This window comes from Babylonia areolata, chromosome 12, assembly GCF_041734735.1.
Source record: "Babylonia areolata isolate BAREFJ2019XMU chromosome 12, ASM4173473v1, whole genome shotgun sequence".
Classification (NCBI taxonomy): domain Eukaryota; kingdom Metazoa; phylum Mollusca; class Gastropoda; order Neogastropoda; family Buccinidae; genus Babylonia; species Babylonia areolata.
This window is the reverse complement of record NC_134887.1, coordinates 25,568,001-25,592,114: the sequence shown is the minus strand read 5'-3', so window position 1 is coordinate 25,592,114 and position 24,114 is coordinate 25,568,001. Positions and strand designations below refer to the sequence as shown.

The 24,114-nt window shown below is 42.6% G+C and overlaps 1 protein-coding gene across 1 annotated transcript in view; it reads left to right on the top strand.

The window, feature by feature from the left end:
• The window catches only part of LOC143288474 (nucleoporin 88-like), a 46,344-nt gene extending 23,424 nt beyond the window's left edge, over positions 1-22,920 (top strand). The window contains exons 6-15 of the mRNA XM_076597002.1: positions 916-1,087; positions 3,663-3,758; positions 6,453-6,534; positions 8,439-8,543; positions 12,017-12,166; positions 14,194-14,316; positions 16,102-16,248; positions 16,963-17,089; positions 19,150-19,271; positions 21,612-22,920. Of these exons, the coding sequence (XP_076453117.1) occupies positions 916-1,087; positions 3,663-3,758; positions 6,453-6,534; positions 8,439-8,543; positions 12,017-12,166; positions 14,194-14,316; positions 16,102-16,248; positions 16,963-17,089; positions 19,150-19,271; positions 21,612-21,675 (1,188 nt within the window). The 3' untranslated portion in view covers positions 21,676-22,920. The remainder of the gene's footprint in view (positions 1-915; positions 1,088-3,662; positions 3,759-6,452; positions 6,535-8,438; positions 8,544-12,016; positions 12,167-14,193; positions 14,317-16,101; positions 16,249-16,962; positions 17,090-19,149; positions 19,272-21,611) is intronic.
• Positions 22,921-24,114: the final 1,194 nt, after the last annotated feature.

The window sequence follows — 24,114 nt, the reverse complement described above, 5'->3', positions numbered from 1 at the left end:
ATGTCTCTTTGCCATTTCATACATTTGTGTATATGCATTTAGATCTGCTGATGTTGATTGTCATTTGCGGACATTATGCATTTAGCGAAAATGTCTTTGCAGAAATCAGTCTCTGGATAAAATCTAGTGGCCTCCTTCCCTTCCTTTCAGTAATATATTATCATGAATCATAGACTGAATGCATGATTCCAACAGTGACAAGACTTTTCAGGCAAGATGGCTGCCTTCAGCAGCCATTGATTATATGTTCATTCTGGTATCCTCTAATGAAGTATCCTCTTTAAAATATGTGAAAATATGGTAAACATGGTGGTGGTGTTAGTGTCATTCTGTTCTTTCTGTCCAATTTTTTTGTTCTTTTAACTGCTGACAAGAAATAAAATCTCATGCCATCTTTAAACACAAAACAAACATTCTTGCAACAAACCAAGAATGAACCAATAAAATTGTGTGCGTGTGGAAGCTGAATGAATAAACCATCCTTGATCCGAAAAAATGGCTTTATCTGAAAGATTTACAATTGGTATGAGTGGTAAGATTTATTTCTCTATGTTTAATCTGAATTTGGTATTGACAGAGTATTTCCATTGAAAATGAAGTTAAGTTTACCATGGGCATGGCATACACATACTCACACAGAAACACACACATGGACTCACAGACAGCTGAAACACTGTGTTATTACAGAGACCCAATGTTGTATAAACCGACATGTGTTATTGCATAGACTCAATGTTGTATAAACCGACATGTGAACCAAAAATGAATAACTCCCCAGTATATTTTCAGTATGTCCACACACTACGAAAGTAATTTTAAAGGCAAGTCTCACTTCATGCAAGAAACTGTAATGATGACCGAGTGTGTGGGTCATAACTTTTCACCCAATGATGATGTCTGGTGTTTGTCTTTCAGGAGTTGACAGTGGCACCGGAGTTACCCAAGTTCTACCACCCCAGTCAGCCCTTGCTCTATGTGGTGGAGAGTGTCGAGCTGGAGTTATCCCTCACTGACGGTAACCTTGACCCAGTGACCTCCACCACACTGAGTGAGGACCATTTTACATGTCCCATCAAAATCATCAAAGGTGATTTTTTTCTTTTACCAAGTATTCAGGAAGAGTGTCAGTTTGGTGGGTTGGTTTTGTGTGTGTTCTGTCTGTGCTCTTGTGCTTGTTTGATGTCTTATGTGTAGGCTGAGTAATACAGTAACTGTCCAGTTGTAAGACAATAAAGCAAATGTGCTATGTAATACAGTAAGGTTTTAAGATGGTTCATTGACAATGATTGTTACAAAATGAAGGAGATGTATTACCACAAAATAAGATAAATGTACCCATGATCTGCCCCTCAATAAACCCCACAAAATAAAGCAAATAAAGCAGCAGGCATGGTTAGTCCTGAAATAGAACATAGAACGAGAAAAAGAGAAGAAAGAAAAAATTGACAGCAGCACTGTTGAAGGTAAATAACCATGAGAATTGATCCACAGGCTAACTATTCACACTGAAAAAGTACCAGCTCTCTTTCCTTCCATCCTTCTGGTCAATACCCCGCCCCCCTCCCCACTCCCTCCCCTCCCATGTGCATCACCCTGTTCATCTCTCCCATCCCAGCGCTACATCTGCCAATGTTTGAATCGGGGCATGACCTTTCAGAATGAACGAGAACAAAAATCTGATGAGACGGTATTGACTTTTTGTCAGGGCCTGCCACAGTAGGAAGCAGAGTTCCTGCCTACCTCGCAGTATTTATTGATCTGGGAAAAGTGATTGATTTCTCTGTCTCAGGTCGGGGTGTGGCCATTAGTATGGGGAAAGCCGTAGTGATTTTTACTTCAACAGTTTTCTTTCCTTTTTTTTTTCCTTTGGTTGATAGACCGGTGGTGAGTGTTCGTTTTTAGAATTGGGGAAGGTATTGAAGGGTTTTGTATTGATTCATTGAGCTGTCTGCCTGGGGATTGGCTGTGCATGGGGCATTGAAGGATCTTTCATCATCTCTCCATCCGTTTTTGTTACCACACACAAGAGTCGACAAATGGGGAAACATTGATTAGTGTGTTTCAAATCATGGACTCTGTCGTTTGCATAAAAAAAAGGATTTCTTCCTAACCCCCCCCCCCCCCCCCCCCCTTAATCCCCTTTCCCTCTTATTTTCTGTCCTCCCCCCTTCTCTCTATCTCTCTCTGTCTGTCTGTCTTTCTCTCTCTCTCTCTCTCTCTCTCTCTCTCTTTCTTTTTCCCATTTACACAAGCTTGGATATACTCACATCTACACATATACACACTGTGTCTGTATTACACATGCATACTCAGACTTACACACCCACACCCACCCATACACACACACACACACACACACACACACACACACACACACAGAGAGATAAATCCTATGTATTTAAATGCATGTGTATACAGGCACACGAGTGCTTTTCCCTCAGTGTGGTTGTGTGTGCTTATTAGATTACTAGAATTATAGAAAGAAAACATCATTCCTTAGACCTTTCAGTTCCTATGTCTTCATACAAGTTCCACACAGCAAACTGCCTCATGGATCATTTCAATAAATTAAAAAAAAAAAAAAAAAAAAAAAAATATATATATATATATATATATAAAGCTGATAGGCATGGCATATGCCATCCCTTTTTTTTTTTTCTTTTTTTTTTAATTAGATGTTCCATTTCATGTTCTGTGTTTATATAGGAATTATATTCATATCCACTCTTGTGCTCTGACTCTGTGTCTGTCTCTCTCCCTCCCTCTCTGCCTCTCTTCCTCTCTTTCTCTTTCTTCCTCTCTCTCTCTCTCTCTCTCTCTCTCTCTCTCTCTCTCTCTCTCTCTCGTGCCCAATTGTGGTTTTGGGTGCCAGTATAATAAAATGAAATAAGATGTGCCAAGGAAAGTCGTTCTGCCAGGCTTCATTGTACACGCGCTGGCGCTTTGATTTGTACTTCTGCTGTTTATTATTTTTGTCATCCTGAGCTTTCGTCTCTGTTTCGGGAGCCTTTCTTTTAACATTGAAGATGAGAAACATCGTTCATCACTAATGCGCCATGAACATCAACATCTGATCGTGCACACGCAAAGATGCTGCTCTGCAAAGCAAGCTGCAGCAGACGACACTTTACATTTCGATTGACCGCGTTCGAGCTTGCTTTCTTAGTGTGTCTTTTAATTAATTTTCTTTCGCCTCTTTCAGTTTTTGAGTGCCACCTGGGCACTCTTCAACAGAAAATTTGCATGCCTGAGCCAGCTTTCCATAGCATTTGCACCTGGGCACTCACTAAATTCAAACCCTGTTTAATAACATGTGGAATGTTGGCCTGGAGGTAACACATTGGTCTTTGAAGCGAGAGAATCTGAGCACACTAGTTTGAATCCCGTAGTCGCCAGTATTTTCTCCTCTTCCACAAGACTTTGAGTGGTGGTATGGATGTTAGTCATTTGGATGAGACGATTAATCGAGGTCCCATGTGCAGCGTGCACTTAGCACATGTAAAAGAACACACGGCAACAATCTGTAGAAAAATCCACTTCAATAGGAAATCAAATTATATTTGCATGGGTGTACATACATGGTTCTTGTATGCATATGTATTTATATACACACAGTTTCTGTGTCTGTGACTGATTTTTCCCTGTACTGTGTTGCATTACAGACCCAGTCAGTATGGACCGCTATCACTGCTGTCACTCTGCAGGTGTACACAGCGTGGCTTTACCCTGGGTACACACCCTGCGAAACTTCCTCTCCAGTGAGTGTCGTCACACTGCCCTTTGTCTGTGTATGTCAGTGTGCATTTGTGTATATGTATGCATATATTTGTATGCTTGTATGCACATGTCTCTGTCCACAGGAATCTTTCTGTGTGAATGGATGTGTATGTTACTCATAAAAGCAAAGCTTTTTACCAATCTTTCTTAAGAAAATATGTGCACAAAGAATGGATGATTTATTTAACAGACTTCGGTAAATTCTGCAATGTTATCAGTCAGTCATTTTGTGTGTTTTCCCCTCAGTCACCCCTGATTTTGTAAAGAATCATAAAAACAGGAAACATTTACAAACATTACTTGACATTGCAAAGTATCAAACTGGAGCTTCATTCCATTTTGGAACAAGGGAAGCAAGAAAGACTTGTACATGTATAAGAATGCAAAGAATCGAAATGGTGTTTCATTCCCTGGCTTGTTACAAAGTGTGGTCACACACACACACACACACACACACACACACACACACACACACACACACACCTCATCATTTAATGCATCCATTCACAACACAAATGATCAGCACACATGTAAAGTATATAAAAGCAGATCAAAACTTGAAATAAAAGATAACCTGATGTATGAGGCAAGTAAGAGGCAGTGCATGGGTGGCTGATGTGGGTATGTATTATTAAGAGGAGAGAGAAAGTCATGGGAGCAGGATGGTTGATTTGTGTTGTATAGTTGAAAGTGGTATATTTGCAATGCTTTCTTGAATGCCATTGTTCACCTAACCCCTAGAATGCCTGGCCGATGAGATAACTCGTCGGCGCAGTCATGTATGCTTTGCTGCTTTCGTGACAAGATAAGTCGTCACTGAAATATTCAGATTTACCCTGGTTTGTATTGAGTTCGTTGACAAAACTGCTGGTATCTTTCACTTGAAGAATGTTTCTAGATTCTATTGATAGCTAGAAACTTCATTTATGTCATGAGATAGTCCTTTATTTGAAGGATTTAGTTGGGTCACAGGTTGTGTTTTGCATCACTCATTGCACACTCAGCAAAATGGTGACACTCTGCCCAAACTCTGCAGTCAAGGTGCATCTATATGACAAAGATTGCATTATTTAGCTGATGCTCGGAAAGAATTGGAGTGTCAGCTTGGAGAAGAAGATAGTGATGAACTTTTATCAGATGGTTTGATAGAAGATGAAGGGAGCAATGAAGAGATTGGCATGATCGATGAGCAAACATAAACACAGAGACTCTGACCTCATGACTGACAATAATGCTGACGGAGATAGCAGCAGTGGGAGCAATACTCTTGGCACTGAGCCAGTGCAGGATATGGGTAGCAGTAGAAGTAGGGTGAAGGGAGGCAGACAGGGAAACTGGACAAGGTGTAGCAGGTCAACATTGATGGTTCCCTGCGGACTACCGACGCTGGAACTGTGACGGACGAACCTGGGTGTGGCCGCATATGGGGGAATCTAAATGAGCAGCGTGGGAGTAATGCCACTGAAATAGTGCAGATGATGGGGCAGCAAAAAAAAAAAAAGTGTTGCAGGTCAGAGAGGGGGAAGAGAAGGGGGATGGAGGAGTGGTCATGGGTATAGTGTGTTTGGTGGGGGCATGGGGGAGTGGTCAGTGTAGGGCCAACAAACAACATTCAGCCTGTTATTCCTGACTTTACTGATGACAGTGGACTGAAAAACGACCAACACAGCAAAGGCTGCATTGAATTTTTTTCTTTTGTAGATGATAATCTAATTAAGATACGTGTGTATGCACAGCAGACACTCCAAGAGGTCCAGACAAACCCAGTCAGGCAGAACAAAAAGTGCTCCAGACTCTCAGCATGGACAGATACAAATGTGTTTGAAATGAAACAGTTCTTGGGTCTGACTTTGCTGATGGGCATGATGTTGCTTTTTTCAAGAAGACTGATTTGACTGAAAGGATCAGACTATCACATCTGTGTTGTTATCACTAGAGTAGTCACGTTGAGTAATGTGTCTGTCTCTTTTTTATAGTGATTGTTCTTGTATTGTTTTTGTGTGCAGTTTTCCAGAAAATATACCAATGTTTGTAATGAACATGTTGAAAATCTGACCAAAAAAAAATACTGATTTCAAAACGAGTGCATGTGTTTGGATTGGAAAACATCATATGTTTTGTATACATTATTCATTTACCTTTCAGAAAATGTATATTTTTGTGGGTCTTTATCCAGTGATAAACTCCACAGAATTAAAAAAATATATATACCCATATTTTGTGGGGAAAAAACCCTGGCAAATAGATTTCACTTAAATCTTTTTTCCCTGGCAACGAAATGGTTAAGGTGAGGAATGTTTTGCAGTAGTGTGTTCCACTGTCTGGTGTTGGTGAAGGAGAAGGCTTATTCTTGCTCTTTAGTGTGCAGAGAGTAAAGTGATCTGTGGATGAACAAGGTGGTTGGGAAGAGGAACAGACAGACAGTAGATAAGAAATGTTGACTGTGTGAAAATATGATGGGGAAGGGGGGTGGGGGGGACAGTTTGTACTGGATGCAGTGGGAGGGTATGTGCATCATCTTCTTTGGACATTGGTTTATAATCATATTGTTATTATCTTTTTTTGAACATTGTTTCATAATCATGTTGTCATAAGCTGACCGTTTTGTTGAGAAATAATGAGCATTAATATACAGTACATGTGCACAAGTGAATGAATAATGTGTGTGTGTGCAGATGACAGCTGTCAGTTTGTGTTGCCAGCAGATCAGGAAAGTGTGGTGGAGCATTTGATCTGTACCAAGCCTCTGTACTCCAGGTAGTCTCTGCCTCTGGGTCTTTTTGTTGCTCTCTGTGACACTCTTTTTCTTCATCAGCCCTTTCCTGTTTTCCTGAAATATGGGTAAAAAAGTGCGCTGCTTAATATAATCACGTCCTTCTACATTTTGCTATGACTTACTCTAATATCACATGATCTAGATGTGCTGTAACACAACATGTGGCATCAATATCAGTCAAAAAATAGAGTATAGCAAAATTAAGTCTGCTTAATTCAGTTCACCAAACATTTTAGCCAGTATTACTGAGATAATCAGTTGTGCTTAAATGCTAAAATCTTATTTTGTGCTGACTGAAAACATGTCTGTGTCTCAAGTTTGTTGCTGTCCTGTTAAAATGCAAGGCAAGGAATGTAGAAAATAAGCTGAAGTTGGCTTAGAATGCATTGAGAGGTTCTGAAGTTAACAAGTATAAATTTAATATAAAAGAGGAGCACAACAGATTTACCACTTGCTGACTTGACAGAAGTAGACTAAAGGTAACATGGCAAAATGAATGATCCGGCTTCATGGAAGCACTCACTGTATGTCTTGATGTTGTGGGTTACCAACAGTACAGGGAGCCAGCCAAATGAATCTTCACAGGATAAAACAGCTGTCCCTGGCTCTTGAGTCATGCATACTGTACCTCCCTGTTCTGAACACAAGATGGTCTTATATGTCAGAGCAACTGACACATACATGCATGTGTTGTCTGTGTGTGTGTGCTTTGACTGAAGAGAACTCTAATGATTGTGATAATGAAAACATCTCACAAGCTGCTATTGATGTAAACATGCTCACCATTATATATATAAATTCATTAACTCCTTGACTATTTTGGCGATGTACAGAACACATAGGTGCTTTGTTTTTTGACTGTCACATGCTCTGTAAGAGTGACAGACTAGAAACCCCGCCCCCACAACCCCCAACCAACCCCCTACCTTACCCAGTGCTAACACCCAGACAACACAAACACCAGCTATAGCAATGAAAAGTTCAGTATGTATTATTCAGTATCTTATTTAGAAGCAAATTTAACTAATATACAAAGAAAGTCACTGTCAATATACTTCAGTTAAAAGACATAACAACAAAAATAAATATATCCACTCAGGCAGGTGCATCTGGTGCAATAGCCAAGTGCTTAAAGCATTGGACTTTCAATTTGAGGGTCCTGGGTTTAAATCTCAGTAACGGCACGTGGTGGGTAAAGGGTGGAGATTTTTCCAATCTCCCAGGTCAACGCATGTGCAGACCTGCTAATACCTGAACCCCCTTCATGTGTATATGCACGCAGATGATCAAAATATTCATGTTAAAGATCCTGTAATCCATGTCAACATTCAGTGGGTTATGAAAACAAGAACACACCGAGCATGCACACTCCTGAAATTAGAGTATGGCTGCCCACATGGCAGGGTAGGTAAACTAAAGTCATACACATAAAATGTCACTTGTCTGTGGGTATGTGTGCGTGCGTGAAATCTGATTGAATGACACAGGAAACAAATGATGAGCACCCAATGGCAGCCATCACTGGGCTCTACCCAGGCAGCAGCGTGTTGAACAAATGACCCAGTGTTTGTAAAGCGCTTAGACCTTGGTCTCCGACCGAGGATAAGCAATATATAAGTATCCATATCAAATCAAATCAAATCAAATCACCCACACACTGAAATGGTCCGCACAATGTTTGCACATACGGAGTCTTAATAATAATAATAATTGTATTTATATAGCGCTGAATCTTGTGCAGAGACAAATCAAAGCGCTTTCGCACCAGTCATTCACACGCATGCATAAGGGCTTTGGACTTTGACAAAGGTTTAGGATGCAGGATGAACAGTGTTATTGCTGACCTATTTCTGCAGATGTTGATGTGTGTACTGGTATGTTCCAGTCCTGTTGCTCCAGTGTTTGGTATGGACATAGTCAGTGACCCCACCTTGACCCCCACCTTGCTGGTTCTTACCATGGATCAGGACTTCACAGCCATGCCCATGAGGTGAGTGTGTGTGTGTCAGTGAGTCAGTGTGTAGAAAGGTGTGGGTGAAGTGAATGTGTGTGTAGAAAGGTGTGGGTGAAGTGAATGTGTGTGTGTGTGTGTCAGTGAGTCAGTGTGTAGAAAGGTGTGGGTGAAGTGAATGTGTGTGTGTGTGTGTCAGTGAGTTGGTGTGTAGAAAGGTGTGGGTGAAGTGAATGTGTGTGTAGAAAGGTGTGGGTGAAGTGAGTGTGTGTGTGTGTCTCAATGAGTCGGTGTGTAGAAAGGTGTGGGTGAAGTGAATGTGTGTGTAGAAAGGTGTGGGTGAAGTGAGTGTGTGTGTGTGTCTCAATGAGTCGGTGTGTAGAAAGGTGTGGGTGAAGTGAATGTGTGTGTAGAAAGGTGTGGGTGAAGTGAATGTGTGTGTTTGTGTCAGTGAGTCGGTGTGTAGAAAGGTGTGGGTGAAGTGAATGTGTGTGTGTGTGTCTCAATGAGTCGGTGTGTAGAAAGGTGTGGGTGAAGTGAATGTGTGTGTGTGTGTGTCAGTGAGTCAGTGTGTAGAAAGGTGTGGGTGAAGTGAATGTGTGTGTAGAAAGGTGTGGGTGAAGTGAGTGTGTGTGTGTGTGTCAGTGAGTTGGTGTGTAGAAAGGTGTGGGTGAAGTGAGTGTGTGTGTGTGTGTCAGTGAGTCGGTGTGTAGAAAGGTGTGGGTGAAGTGAATGTGTGTGTAGAAAGGTGTGGGTGAAGTGAGTGTGTGTGTGTGTGTCAGTGAGTCAGTGTGTAGAAAGGTGTGGGTGAAGTGAATGTGTGTGTGTCTGTGTCAGTGAGTTGGTGTGTAGAAAGGTGTGGGTGAAGTGAATGTGTGTGTAGAAAGGTGTGGGTGAAGTGAATGTGTGTGTAGAAAGGTGTGGGTGAAGTGAGTGTGTGTGTGTGTGTCAGTGAGTCGGTGTGTAGAAAGGTGTGGGTGAAGTGAATGTGTGTGTAGAAAGGTGTGGGTGAAGTGAGTGTGTGTGTGTGTGTCAGTGAGTCGGTGTGTAGAAAGGTGTGGGTGAAGTGAATGTGTGTGTAGAAAGGTGTGGGTGAAGTGAGTGTGTGTGTGTGTGTCAGTGAGTTGGTGTGTAGAAAGGTGTGGGTGAAGTGAGTCTGTGTGTAGAAAGGTGTGGGTGAAGTGAATGTGTGTGTGTGTGTGTCAGTGAGTCTGTGTGTAGAAAGGTGTGGGTGAAGTGAATGTGTGTGTGTGTGTGTGTCAGGGAGTCTGTGTGTAGAAAGGTGTGGGTGAAGTGAATGTGTGTGTGTGTGTGTCAGGGAGTCTGTGTGTAGAAAGGTGTGGGTGAAGTGAGTGTGTGTGTGTGTCAGGGAGTCTGCGTGTAGAAAGGTGTGGGTGAAGTGAATGTGTGTGTGTGTGTGTGTCAGGGAGTCTGTGTGTAGAAAGGTGTGGGTGAAGTGAGTGTGTGTGTGTCAGTGAGTCTGTGTGTAGAAAGGTGTGGGTGAAGTGAGTGTGTGTGTGTCAGTGAGTCTGTGTGTAGAAAGGTGTGGGTGAAGTGAGTGTGTGTGTGTATCAGTGAGTCTGTGTGTAGAAAGGTGTGGGTGAAGTGAATGTGTGTGTGAGTTTCAGTGAGTCTGTGTGTAGAAAGGTGTGGGTGAAGTGAGTGTGTGTGTGTGTGTCAGTGAGTCTGTGTGTAGAAAGGTGTGGGTGAAGTGAGTGTGTGTGTGTGTGTGTCAGTGAGTCTGTGTGTAGAAAGGTGTGGGTGAAGTGAGTGTGTGTGTGTGTGTCAGTGAGTCTGTGTGTAGAAAGGTGTGGGTGAAGTGAATGTGTGTGTGTGTGTCAGTGAGTCTGTGTGTAGAAAGGTGTGGGTGAAGTGAGTGTGTGTGTGTGTCAGTGAGTCTGTGTGTAGAAAGGTGTGGGTGAAGTGAGTGTGTGTGTGTTGACGTCAGTGAGTCTGTGTGGAGAAAGGTGTGGGTGAAGTGAGTGTGTGTGTGTGTCAGTGAGTCTGTGTGTAGAAAGGTGTGGGTGAAGTGAGTGTGTGTGTGTTGACGTCAGTGAGTCTGTGTGGAGAAAGGTGTGGGTGAAGTGAGTGTGTGCACACCCATGCCATTATGTGAGAGTTTGTAAATGTGTGTGTTTGAAAGAGAGTGTGTACTACTGCCTCTTGGTGAATGAGTGTGTATGAAGGTGTGTGTGAATGTGCATGCATACATGCCTTTATGTGAGAGTTTGTGTGTGTGTGGGAGAGAGAGAAAGTGTATTCTGCCTCTGCCTTCATTGAGTGAGTGAGTGAGTGTGTGTATGTATGTATGAGTGTATGAGTTAGTGTGTGTGTGCACACCTTTAAGTTAGAGTTTGTGTGTGAGAGAACAAGAGAGAAAACTCAGAACTCAGAAGGTTTAATGTACATCAGGCCTTTGGCCACAATACATATGGCTGGTGGAAAGGGTGGTGGGGGTGATATAGATAATTACAAATATGCATACATTTGCTTCATGAAAACAGAAAAGTCATATTCCTTCATGTGTAAGTGGACTCAAAAGTTTCATCTGGAAATTATTTGAAACATAATGACATTACTTTATCTAAAAGGTAGTCTTCTGCCGTCTGTTGATTGCATGAAAAGCGAACCTGGATACATTGTCTCTATGGCATACATTTGTTGCTTTTGAGTAGTGAATGAATTGATACTGTAGTCGATTCTTTTAGAAACTTAGCTCTGAGATCATTATAAAACATGCAATAAAACAGAAAGTGATGCTCGTTCTCAACTTCGTTTCAACAAAAAGGACAGTTCCTATCTTGGGCACAAAGACTGAAAGAGAGAGAGAGAGAGAGAATGTATACAACCCCTGCCTCTTTGTGACAGAGTGTGTGTGGGAAATGTGTGAGTAAATGTGTCTGCACACATGATTTATGTGAGAACGTGTGTGTATATGTGTGTGTGAGTTCTCTCTTTGTGTATGTTTGTACTTTTTGAAAGACAGCTCTTTGTATATACTTTGGGGTTTGTTTATGCATAGAAATACCATTGCACCTGTTTTAGATAATAAACCTTGATCAAAGATTTTCTGTTGTGTAAAAATGTGATACATCAAAGTCTTGAAATATTGGTGACATATGTATACTTTTGTTCAGGTAGATAATTTGTGTGTGTGTTAAAGAGACTGTTATTTTTTTGGAAAACAAAGTCTCGGTGAAAGAAGGTAAGATGGGAGTGAAAGAGTTTATTTTGGTGTATACATTTTTGGAAAACTTAGAGAGAAGTGCCTTGTCTGTTGTGTGGCTTTTTATATTAGTGAAATAAAATAAGCTTTGTGTGTTTGGATATGCTTAGTGTGGATGTGCTCTGCTGGGATATCTGCACAATGTGGACACATGATTACTTTTCATGGATGGCTATCTGGATGTAACCACAGTAGATGGACTCATTTTCAACAGTGTTTTCGCTGAACCCCACCCTCTGTCCATTCCCATCCTGTCCACTGACCATGATTTGGTTATGTTGACCAGCAACAAGTACCGGAACCCATGGTCAGGGTTGTTGCGTGACTCAGAGAGCTCAGGAGACGTGGCAGCTGCTCCACATTCCAGCAGCACAGAACCCTTCAGTCAGCACATCGCTCGTATCCTGCACCGCTCCGTGTCCAACCCTCTGCTGGTGTAAGTCTGTGGTGTGAGTGTTGGTGGGTGTCTGTGGTGTGAGTGTTGGTGGGTGTCTGTGGTGTGAGTGCTGGTGGGTGTCTGTGGTGTGACTGTTGGTGGGTGTCTGTGGTGTGAGTGCTGGTGGGTGTCTGTGGTGTGAGTGCTGGTGGGTGTCTGTGGTGTGACTGTTAGTGGGTGTCTGTGGTGTGAGTGCTGGTGGGTGTCTGTGGTGTGAGTGGGTGTCTGTGGTGTGAGTGCTGGTGGGTGTCTGTGGTGTGAGTGCTGGTGGGTGTTTGTGGTGTGACTGTTAGTGGGTGTCTGTGGTGTGACTGCTGGTGGGTGTCTGTGGTGTGAGTGCTGGTGGGTGTCTGTGGTGTGAGTGCTGGTGGGTGTCTGTGGTGTGAGTGTTGGTGGGTGTCTTTGGTGTGACTGTTAGTGGGTGTCTGTGGTGTGAGTGCTGGTGGGTGTCTGTGGTGTGACTGTTAGTGGGTGTCTGTGGTGTGAGTGCTGGTGGGTGTCTGTGGTGTGAGTGCTTGTGGGTGTCTGTGGTGTGACTGTTAGTGGGTGTCTGTGGTGTGAGTGCTGGTGGGTGTCTGTGATGTGACTGTTAGTGGGTGTCTGTGGTGTGAGTGCTGGTGGGTGTCTGTGGTGTGACTGTTAGTGGGTGTCTGTGGTGTGAGTGCTGGTGGGTGTCTGTGGTGTGAGTGCTGGTGGGTGTCTGTGGTGTGAGTGCTGGTGGGTGTCTGTGGTGTGACTGTTAGTGGGTGTCTGTGGTGTGAGTGCTGGTGGGTGTCTGTGGTGTGAGTGCTGGTGGGTATTTGTGGTGTGACTGTTAGTGGGTGTCTGTGGTGTGACTGTTAGTGGGTGTCTGTGGTGTGACTGTTAATGGGTGTCTGTGGTGTGAGTGCTGGTGGGTGTCTGTGGTGTGACTGTTAGTGGGTGTCTGTGGTGTGAGTGCTGGTGGGTGTCTGTGGTGTGACTGTTAGTGGGTGTCTGTGGTGTGACTGTTAGTGGGTGTCTGTGGTGTGAGTGTTGGTGGGTGTCTTTGGTGTGAGTGTTGGTGGGTGTCTGTGGTGTGAGTGCTGGTGGGTGTCTTTGGTGTGAGTGTTGGTGGGTGTCTTTGGTGTGAGTGTTGGTGGGTGTCTTTGGTGTGAGTGCTGGTGGGTGTCTGTGGTGTGAGTGCTGGTGGGTGTCTTTGGTGTGAGTGTTGGTGGGTGTCTTTGGTGTGAGTGCTGGTGGGTGTCTGTGGTGTGAGTGCTGGTGGGTGTCTGTGGTGTGACTGTTGGTGGGTGTTTGTGGTGTGACTGTTGGTGGGTGTCTGTGGTGTGTGTGAGTGTTAAGGGGAGGGCAATGGAAAGGTGGACTTTGGTAGGTGCTGTGGCAGAATCAGTTAGATAATTGGATGTCTTATCCACTGTCCACCTGTGACCAGGGTTCAAGGCCCCGTTTTGGTGTGGTGTTGAGTCCTTAGGAAAGGTACTTCTGTCTTACTGAACCCAGTCCATCCAGGTACCTGACATAGCTGGGAAAGGTTAAAGAATGGTAGAAGGAGGATTGAGCCCCACCTTCCTATGCCAAGCCTTAGACTTTGTGGATATGAATTCACTGCTCCAATAGCTGTAAGACTGAAAGACTACGGGATTTTTAACCTTTTAAACATTGGTCATCTGCCTTGTAAAGGTTTTTGTTTGATCCATGCTTAATTTTGTTTTTGGTGCTGGTGCTGGCGCTTTTTAAACTGGTGTTTTTGTTCTGTTCATTGTTTGTGTATGGTGGATTTTTAATGGTTTGCTGGCTTTTGTTTATTGTTAGGGAGGCTGGAGGAAGATGTGTTGTTCATTATTGTGTTTCTGTGTTAAGTTTTATGTGTATAGTCAAGTTTGTTTTTGTTGTTGTTTTTTTCTTAATAGTTTTTTTTTGTTTTTGTTGTTTTGTTTTTTGTTTTTCAAATGATTAGACACACACACACACACACACAACACACAACACACACACACACACACACACACACACACACACAGTGCTACATGGAGGTTGTGTGACAGGACGAAGCAGCAGACAGTGATGAGCCAGCAGGCGTGTTACCAGCTGCTGATGAGGGTGACGCAGGTGCTGCGGGAGGAGTACGTCCAGAAACAGGAGCTGGCCCAGCAGGAGGTGGACACCAGGTAGTGCACTGTTGTCCTCCTTCACTTTGTGTCTCCACATTTCTCTGCCTGAACTTTGGGCTGCTCTCCCCAGGGACAGCGTATCGCCACAGTGCAGTGTTACCCTTTTTTGTTTCTTTTGTTTTTCTATCTTCAAGTGTTTTTGTTTTACAATAGATGTGGAAATATCCACAGAATTTTACCAGGGAATATGCTTTCATTGCCATGAGCTCTTTTATGTGCTATCAGTGTATGCTATGCATGTGACCTCAGTTCCACGTCTAATCCAAGTGACTAGCATCCAGACCACCAATCAGTTTTAGTGGAGGGGAAGAAAATTCTATTCTATTCTATTCTAATTCTAAATAAAATGAATAAATATTGAAATAGATAAAAGTAATTAAATCAGAATATAATGAAAATGTATAAATGAATATATTGATATTAATATTACTATTGATAATGATGGTATTGAATAAATAAACAAACAAACACACACACACACACACGCATACACACGCATACATCATCTAATTTCACTAAACAGTGAAAAGACATTAGATTACAAAAAGAAAAAGACACACATGTATACAGAGACACGCACACACACAAAGCACACTAGCAGTTCACTCTGTTGGCCTCAACCAGCTGGTAATGCTAACAGAACCCTCTCTGGGCCTCAACCAGCTGGTAATGCTAACAGAACCCTCTCTGGGCCTCAACCAGCTGGTAATGCTAACAGAACCCTCTCTGGGCCTCAACCAGCTGGCAATGTTAACAGAACCCTCTCTGGGCCTCAACCAGCTGGTAATGCTAACAGAACCCTCTCTGGGCCTCAACCAGCTGGTAATGCTAACAGAACCCTCTCTGGGCCTCGACCAGCTGGTAATGCTAACAGAACCCTCTCTGGGCCTCAGCCAGCTGGTAATGCTAACAGAACCCTCTCTGGCCTCGACCAGCTGGTAATGCTAACAGAACCCTCTCTGGGGGCCTCAACCAGCTGGCAATGTTAACAGAACCCTCTCTGGGCCTCAACCAGCTGGTAATGCTAACAGGAACCCTCTCTGGCCTCAACCAGCGGGTAATGCTAACAGAACCCACTCTGGGCCTCAACCAGCTGGTAATGCTAACAGAATCAGGCCTCAACCAGCTGGTAATGCTAACAGAACCCTCTCTGGGCCTCAACCAGCTGGTAATGCTAACAGAACCCTCTCTGGGCCTCAACCAGCTGGTAATACTAACAGAACCCTCTCAGGGCCTCAACCAGTTGGTAATGCTAACAGAACCCTCTCTGGGCCTCAACCAGCTGGCAATGTTAACAGAACCCTCTCTGGGCCTCAGCCAGCTGGTAATGCTAACAGAACCCTCTCTGGGCCTCAGTTTCAGTTTCAGTTGCTCAAGGAGGCGTCACTGCGTTCGGACAAACCATATACGCTACACCACATCTGCCAAGCAGATGCCTGACCAGCAGCGTAACCCAACGCGCTTAGTCTCAACCAGCTGGCAATGTTAACAGAACCCTCTCTGGGCCTCAACCAGCTGGTAATGCTAACAGAACCCTCTCTGGGCCTCAACCAGCTGGTAATGCTAACAGAACCCTCTCTGGGCCTCAACCAGCTGGTAATGCTAACAGAACCCTCTCTGGGCCTCAACCAGCTGTCTTTCTTGCATTTCTTTTTTTGTATTGTTTTGTGGCCAAGACCTGGGAAGTTTTTCTGTTCTGTGCGTATTATCATTGTGTGTTTTTTTGGAGATTTTCTATTTTGTAATCAAATTTTTGAGTGAGTGACATTTGTGATGGTACAGGGTTCGAATCCTGACAGAGCAGAAAAAAGAACAGCTGGCAGATTTACAGTCTCTGGAAGAAACCAAAGAAAAACTACGAGACAAAGCTGGCATTCTGGGAGAACGACTACAGAGTTGCCATGACAACCAGGAAGACATCCTTCGACGGTTAGTGATGAATGAATGTTTTTATGTTTTCCCTGACTAATGAATAGTTCTCCCCCTGCCCTTAACTGTTTTCCCTGTCACTGAAAGTACTCATGTTTGTTTCATTTTTTTTCTTTCTTTAATATCTTTTCACTTTGATATTAAATGTGATTGTATGCATGTTTGCATATGTGTTAGCACACCTCTTGTGTGTGTGTGTGTGTGCACGCACACGTGTGTGTATGTGTGAATAAAATTGAGAATATGCAAATAGATGGTTGTTTACAACAGTGCAATCAACATCCTGTTAACTTCTAGAATATAACGTTTGTTTGATCAGTGTGAAGGTGTGCAACAATTTGTGTTATTTGTTATGGATGATTTTGCTTCATTTTGTAGGGGTTTTTTGGGGGTTTTTTGGTGTTACTCAGTGTCAGTGGAGTTAAGGATTTAGCCTGAGTTTGATTTTTGTTTCAGTATGCAGTTTTCTTAGTATACACAGTTTTAACATGTATTTCCTGATATTTTCTCAAGTTCACATTTCTGTGATTGATTACAAATTGTGAAAACTATCAATCAGAAATATAACTTGCACACAGACTGCATGGATGGTTTTATGTAATGTGATATCCTTGAAGCAAACAGGTGGCTGCCAGGAAGCAGAGGAACTCACATGTCTGTTGCTAAGGAGAGATTCCTGGAATGCTGACTGTTGTTCGTGTGTGTTGACCCCAGGTTGGAGAACATCATGCGCAAGATCCAGAGTCGTGTGCCCCTGCTGTCGCTGGCAGAGAAACAGATGCACAGTGAACTGATGGAGCTGAAGGACAAGGCGGAGGAGTTCAGCAAGAACATTGTACAGGTCAGAGGTGGTGTGCAACTCTTCAGCACTTGCATGTCCAGGGTTTTCATCTGAACATTCAAAAGCTTAGGAAACATGTCCTACCTCAAAGCATGTACACGCACAAAGGGGTTTAAGGCACCAACAGGTTGAATGTTGACCAGGGAGTTCAGAAAAATCTCCACCCTTAACCCATTAGCCACCAATATCAGGGTCAACTCTGCACCCTTCGACTGAAAGCTGACCGCTCAGCAGTAGCACCTGTCTTTATTGTGACAACTTGGTGTTATGTATATGAACAAAAAGGCAAAAGCTACTTTGTTTTGGCTTTTTTGTGTTTTTTTCTCTCCTTTTTTTTATCACAAAATGGCAAGCTATAATGTGAAGAAAAGTATGGTGTGGTTGGCTGCTCCACACACAGTGGGCAGCGTCTGGAGAGCTGATTGGAGCCAGGGAACAAGTGTGTGGAATAGAGGGTGCTGTTGGTTCTAAATGAAGTCTTGAACAATGTTTCATCATACTGCATCTAGATGCTTCAATGTATAAACTAAAGCGGTAATTTCCCATGATTCATTGTTGATAATGTGAAGTAATGAATGTGTGGTTTGTATGTATGTGTGTGGCATCAGTTTTGTATGTTTGGTGGAGTGTTGTTCACTGGCTGGTAAAAATGTTTTTACGACTTTATAACTTGGCACTCAGTGTGTTGTATTCTTTATTGTGCCTTGTATATGTGAGCTGCCCGTTGGTAATTTTTGGTTTTGCATGCGTGTTTAATATATATATGATTTTGATCATTATGTATAATTATGTTCAGGTTAGTTTTTTGATCATCTGATGAAAAATTGATGGAAGATCAGTGTCAGACTCATGCCCAAGGTTTATGTGCACAAGCTTCAGTTTCAGTTTTTAAAGAGGCATCACTGCATTCGGACATATCCATATCCCCTACACCACATCTGCTTGGCAGATGCCTGACCACCTGCATAACTGAACACTGTGCATGCATATATATTTGTGTACCTATCAGAGTGGATTTCTTTCTACAGAATTTTGCCATAGTACAACACATATGTAGCCTTGAGTTCTATTTCAGTGCTCCGAGTGCATGGTGTACACAGAACCTCAGTTTATCGTCTCATCCGATTGACCAGGCACTCGGTTTTGCTTTCCCAGTTAAACGTGGGAGAAAGGGTGAGACCAGGATTTGAATCCACACCCTTACGGACACTGCATCGGGACATAAGCCTCTGCCTCCTTCCTCCTCAGTCTGCCACCTATATGCACAAATATGACAGTGCTTGTGCCTTACTTTCTTTTTTTTCCATTTTCTTGCTCAAGGTTGTTTTTTTCTTTCCTTTTTTGTTTGTTTTTGTTTACAAGTTTTGTTTAAGGCTTGAAAGGACCATTGTTTTTTTTCAATAGTTTTTCAGCCCAGATACAGCCCTGTTTGGTCATCTGGGCTTTTAGCAACGAAAGATAGATGTTATGTCTCCATTGTGTGTGGGTTTTTTATGGTGTATAAGTGGACAAGTGTTTCTCACTGTTGCCCCTTTACATTGTATGTGTTTTCACTGTGTGGTGTGTGTCCACAGTTGTGTGATGTGTCAGTGGACATGTCAGTCGTGGCTGATGCTGTGTGTCCACAGTTGTGTGGTGTGTCAGTGGACATGTCAGTCGTGGCTGATGCTGTGTGTCCACAGTGGAGTGATGTGTCAGTGGACATGTCAGTCGTGGCTGATGCTGTGTGTCCACAGTTGTGTGGTGTGTCAGTGGACATGTCAGTCGTGGCTGATGCTGTGTGTCCACAGTTGTGTGGTGTGTCAGTGGACATGTCAGTCGTGGCTGATGCTGTGTGTCCACAGTTGTGTGGTGTGTCAGTGGACATGTCAGTCATGGCTGATGCTGTGTGTCCACAGTTGTGTGGTGTGTCAGTGGACATGTCAGATATGGCTGATGCTGTGTGTCCACAGTTGTGTGGTGTGTCAGTGGACATGTCAGTCGTGGCTGATGCTGTGTGTCCACAGTTGTGTGGTGTGTCAGTGGACATGTCAGATATGGCTGATGCTGTGTGTCCACAGTTGCGGTCCAAGCAAGAGTACCAGCAGCGCCAGATGAGTCAGCAGAAGTCCTCCACCTCCTCCCCCTCCACCCACCTCCGCCAACAGCAGGTTCAGCACATCAAGGAGATCCTCAGGGAAGAGTAAGGACTTTGTGGTCACCACTGCTTGTGTGTGTGTGTGCTTCTCTACTCATGTGTTTTCTCAACTTGTGTGTGGTCTTCACTCAAGGTTCGTAGGGTCCTTTCAAGTCCTTTTAAGTCCTTAGGAATTGGATTTTGGTCAAAAGGCCTTTTAAGTGCTTTGATTCAGCTAGCTGGTCCTTTTAACTCATCAGGAGGTCCTTTTAATTTTTGAAAGGTACTGTTAAGTCCTGTTTTATGAAGAGAAAGAGACTTGAGAACGAAACTGAAACACCTTTGACACCAAAACCACAAGTTGCAAAGCGCGTTGAAAGATGCCGACGCGATCGTCTGAAACTCAGTACTTACTGTAGGAGGATACAGCCTATTGGCCTAGGCCCTAACAGTAGTGCGCTTTCTGCTCGGTGGCAGACGCGAAGCGTGGTACAGTGGCTGTGAGTCATGCCTGCTGCTGCTGCTTTGCTTAGGCCTAGCCTACAGTGACGTGAATTGCAAAGACTAAATACGACAGTCAAATGGGATTAGCTGTTCTTCCATTTATGAGAGGTAAGTGTCTGCTGTTCTGCATGTCAAATAGATTGGGGTGTACTGTAAAGTCATGTCGGCAAAGGTCCTTTTAAACTGATTTGAGGTCCTTATAAAGTCCTTTAAAGGTCCTTTTTTGGCTTCATGCCCACCACCTGGGAACCCTGTCACTACTTGCGTGGTCATCACTACTGAAAACCAGAGTATGTCTGAATGCACTTGTTGGTTGTTGTCAGTACTTTGTGTTCGAACACTCGTTCAGTTGATGTGTTTTAATAGTTACTTGTTTTGAATGTCTATGATTATTAGTTGGGTATATGTAGCATGAGTTTGGAGGATGTTAATGACTGCATGTGTTCTGCGTGAGGTGTTTTTGTCTAAGGGTATGCACATGAAGGCCTGTCTGTGCTGTCTTACATTTGGTGTCTCACATATATGGGAGGTGTGACTGGAAAGGACTGGACTGAAGATCTCAAAGACTGTATGTTATGATTACAATGACTTCAACTTACTTGGAACGAAAAGTTTTCTCCTTTGCTTTTCCTTACAGATGGCCCATTTGTTTGTGTTAGGAAAAAAATCACAAAAAATACAAAACATAATGAAACTAGCTGTACTTGACCCACTGACCCCTCTCCTCTCATCGTGTGTTCGCCTACCTCCCTTCCTGTTCACTGCCCTCCAAATCTTGAGTCACTGTCATTACTTTCTTGTTAGTAGCTTTCTTCACTGCAGATGCTTTATTCAAAGTCTTCATCATCCTCGTCAATGTCAGAACCTTCAGTTTGAAGCATTTCAATCACTTCAGCAGCAGTAAAAGCCGCTGTCATGATCTATTTTGCTCCAGAAAATCTACTTGTATCGCCTGCAATGCTATTTTCAGTACATATGCAGATTAGCTTGTCATGTGGGGTGCCGAACTCAATGGCTCACCGGCAAAAGTGTTGTTCCGGAATCTAACCATGAAACTTTCCATTCAACCCTTGACACATTCGCAATGCCAGGTGTAGTTGTGATTGTTATGCCACCCGTGAGGAAAACATGGAAAAGAAATTAATTGTTGAAACCTCTATAGCGTTCCGTCGTGCGGAACCGCGCCTTACGTCAGGAATGCTATAGCATTCAATCATCCGGAGTAAGTTAACACCAAGTATTCCAAAGACAAAATCCGTGGAAACCTCTCTTTGAACAGCAGACCTGATTTGCACTGCTATTTATCTCTGTTAGTACTTGGACAGGTGGTGGTTTTTATTTTGTCCCACCTTCCAGACGTCATCACTGCTTATCCCAGCTTCACCAGTTGTGGCCTGCAGGATGTTGATGCCACACTGTTCGGGACAGGTGGTCTGACAACAAGCCTTTGGTCAGTCACACTCAGCACTGTCCGCACTGAAGCTGATTTGGTTAAAAGTTACATGTCTGATAATTGGCATTGTTCTGCATGTAAATTGGCAGCTGGATGAATGGGAGGGGTGATGAAAGTGTGATACTTCTCACTTTGTTTAGTTTGATTTTGACAGTGGCATAGTGTTGTTTTACTTTGTTTTGTTTTTTTATGTGTGGGAAATCAAACATCTTATTTGATCATCAGATGAACTGGACTATGATATCAGATGAACTGGACTTCGATCACATGAACTGAACTATGTTCATCACATGAACTGGTTATGAACATCACATGAACTGCACGAGATTGGTCCAACCTAACTTGTGCTGTTAAGTGCTGTGGTTGATGTTTGCTGTTTGTGGGTGTCTTGTTCATGCTCACTGATTTTGATAAGTGGTGTGATACTACATAACTCAGGTGTGTTGCAGGGGAGACGAGATCGCATTGCTGATGAAACAGGTGTCCCAGCTGAAGATGGAGACGGATTTGTGAGGGCGCTGTGGAGTGGAGGGAGCAGAGAAAATGCCTTCATCATATAATCATGGACAACATCTCATTTTTAGTATGGCCATTGTCGAATGCATGATACAGCAAGGACTTTTATACAGGATGGTAAAGAAGTTCTGTAAAAGAAATGTAGTGTTGGTGCTGCTGTTAATTATATGGACAAATAAGTTGTGGACAGAAAGAATAAGATAACATTTAGTGACTCAAGAAAGGATGAAACTCTTCAGGGGATAAGGTATTAACTATGGACAGCTTTATTTTACAGTACATCTTGATGTTTAGCTCAAAAAGTGTCTCATTAAAATGTGTGTCAGGGGTGTTTTTTGATTTGCAGTTTCACTGAAAGAGCATCTTGTTTGTTGGTATGTGAAACAGTATGAATAATGTACACTGATTTTGTTCTTGGAGTTTCCAAGAAAGCTGACAGTTTGCAAGATAACACCAGCTGTTTACGTATGGAGAGGGAAAGGACAGGCATGCATATTCACTTTTATGTCCTTTTTTCATGTGACTTAATCATAGTTTACTTCTTTTCCTGTTAGTGTGCTCTTTTCCAAGATTTTCTCCACTACATATCATGCATTGTAGTGTGTCAGATATAAGTGAACAGTAGTCAGTCAACACCTCTCCTCAAAAATGTATGAGCCAGATATATTCCTCAGCTACTCGGGCAGGTGTAGGATTTGGTTGTGTGATCTTGTTGTGTGTGGGTCAAGTTTCAATTTTCATAATCTGCTGAGGGTTATTTCTTCCAGTTTTCACATCTCTTCATCGGGAAGTGGTGGCATGTGCATGTACGTGACATCCCAGTCCTGTGTGAGAGGTAGGGCCTGTTTGCTGCTCGTTCTGTTCTGTTAGGTTTAACCACAGCAAACATCGTTGTTTAAAAACATAGCTAGATGCTGTGTTGTTGTTTCTTACTGCTTGTAAGAACTGTGTGAGGGAAAAGTCAGTCATACACATATGGGCAGAGAAAGTGTTGATTAGAATGTGTGTGATGGTTATCATTTTGGCCAAAACAATTGTCGGGCAAAATTTGACAAACTACACAGGATTTCTACAGCTGAATGTCAAGACATCCACATTGGATCTGAGGTGAATGCAAGCAATAAGTCATGGTAACCTTTCACAACAACCTTCATGTATCTCATGAGAAATATGTTAATTGCTGAAATGTATTTGCCCTTGTCACTGAATTTTATATTAAAATCTACCGGTATTGATACTTTTCATGATTTTTGTTGTGTTTTTTTTTTGTTTGTTTGGTTTTGTTGTGTTTTGTGAAACTGAAACATTTTGTTTAAAGGCTCAATCTCAATGTATTGAAAAGTCATAAGAATTTAATGATAGTGCATTTCAGTTCAAGTTTTAAAATATCTGTTTGATATGAGCATAGTCAGGAATCACTGCAAGAAGTTTCAACACTTCATATGAATTGTATACACACTGGATTTATTTTCATAAATACAAGATTGAAACATTTTCTTAACAAATATAAATATATCACTAGATGTACACTTAAAGATTTCCACACAAAAATAGAATAGCATTTTTTGTATAATCATTATCAAAAAGATACAAGCTTCTAAAAATATTTCTAAGAAAAAGGTAAATTAAAAAATACAACATATGCAAAAGAAAACTAGTGTGAAGAAAGATAACAATGAGGTAAAAACCATAAGGGTTCGATCACTTGTCCATTTTGTACAGTACACTGGTTACTATTTCTCTATCTGTGCCTCAAAATCAAAGCACTTGTACGCACACACACACACAATACAACACACACAATATACTCTGCTAAAGAAAAATAAACATATCCATGAAACTTCTGTTAATTAGTAACAAAACTCACATATACTCCTGATGATTGCTTCTGTTGGACTTGTCACTGATCATGTGACTAAGGCAAACAAGTAACCATGTTGACTTCGATGTGATCAATGTCAATGATAAGTAACCAGTTTGTCTCTCACGTGTTAGTGGTTACTGTGTGGCAGCTGTGTGTGGTTTATGCCAGTGGATGTTTGATGCAACAGACTTCTTTCATGTCTGCTGACTGCAAGGCCAAGTGTGGTCTTAGAGCACAAACAGAAAAGTGAGTGAGAAGCACACTGACCCCAGGGGATCTGGATGGACCAACTCCATTCACTGTCAGCCAGTGCAAATATACCAGCACATGTTCATGCTGCACATATGTCAGCAAGCCAACTAGATATCATGATTCAGATGAATTTGGTTACAGTAAGCTTCACCCTAGTGTACCCAACGTAGTTATCATTGTAGCTTTTTGCCAAGCTATCCGTAATGGCCATTCCTGTACCCCTACCCTCTTTCAGACTTTTAGAGCTTGTTTGCAGAAAGCAGCAAAGTATTTCAGAGGTAATATGGCTATTCTAAAGAAAGGAGAACATCATACATATT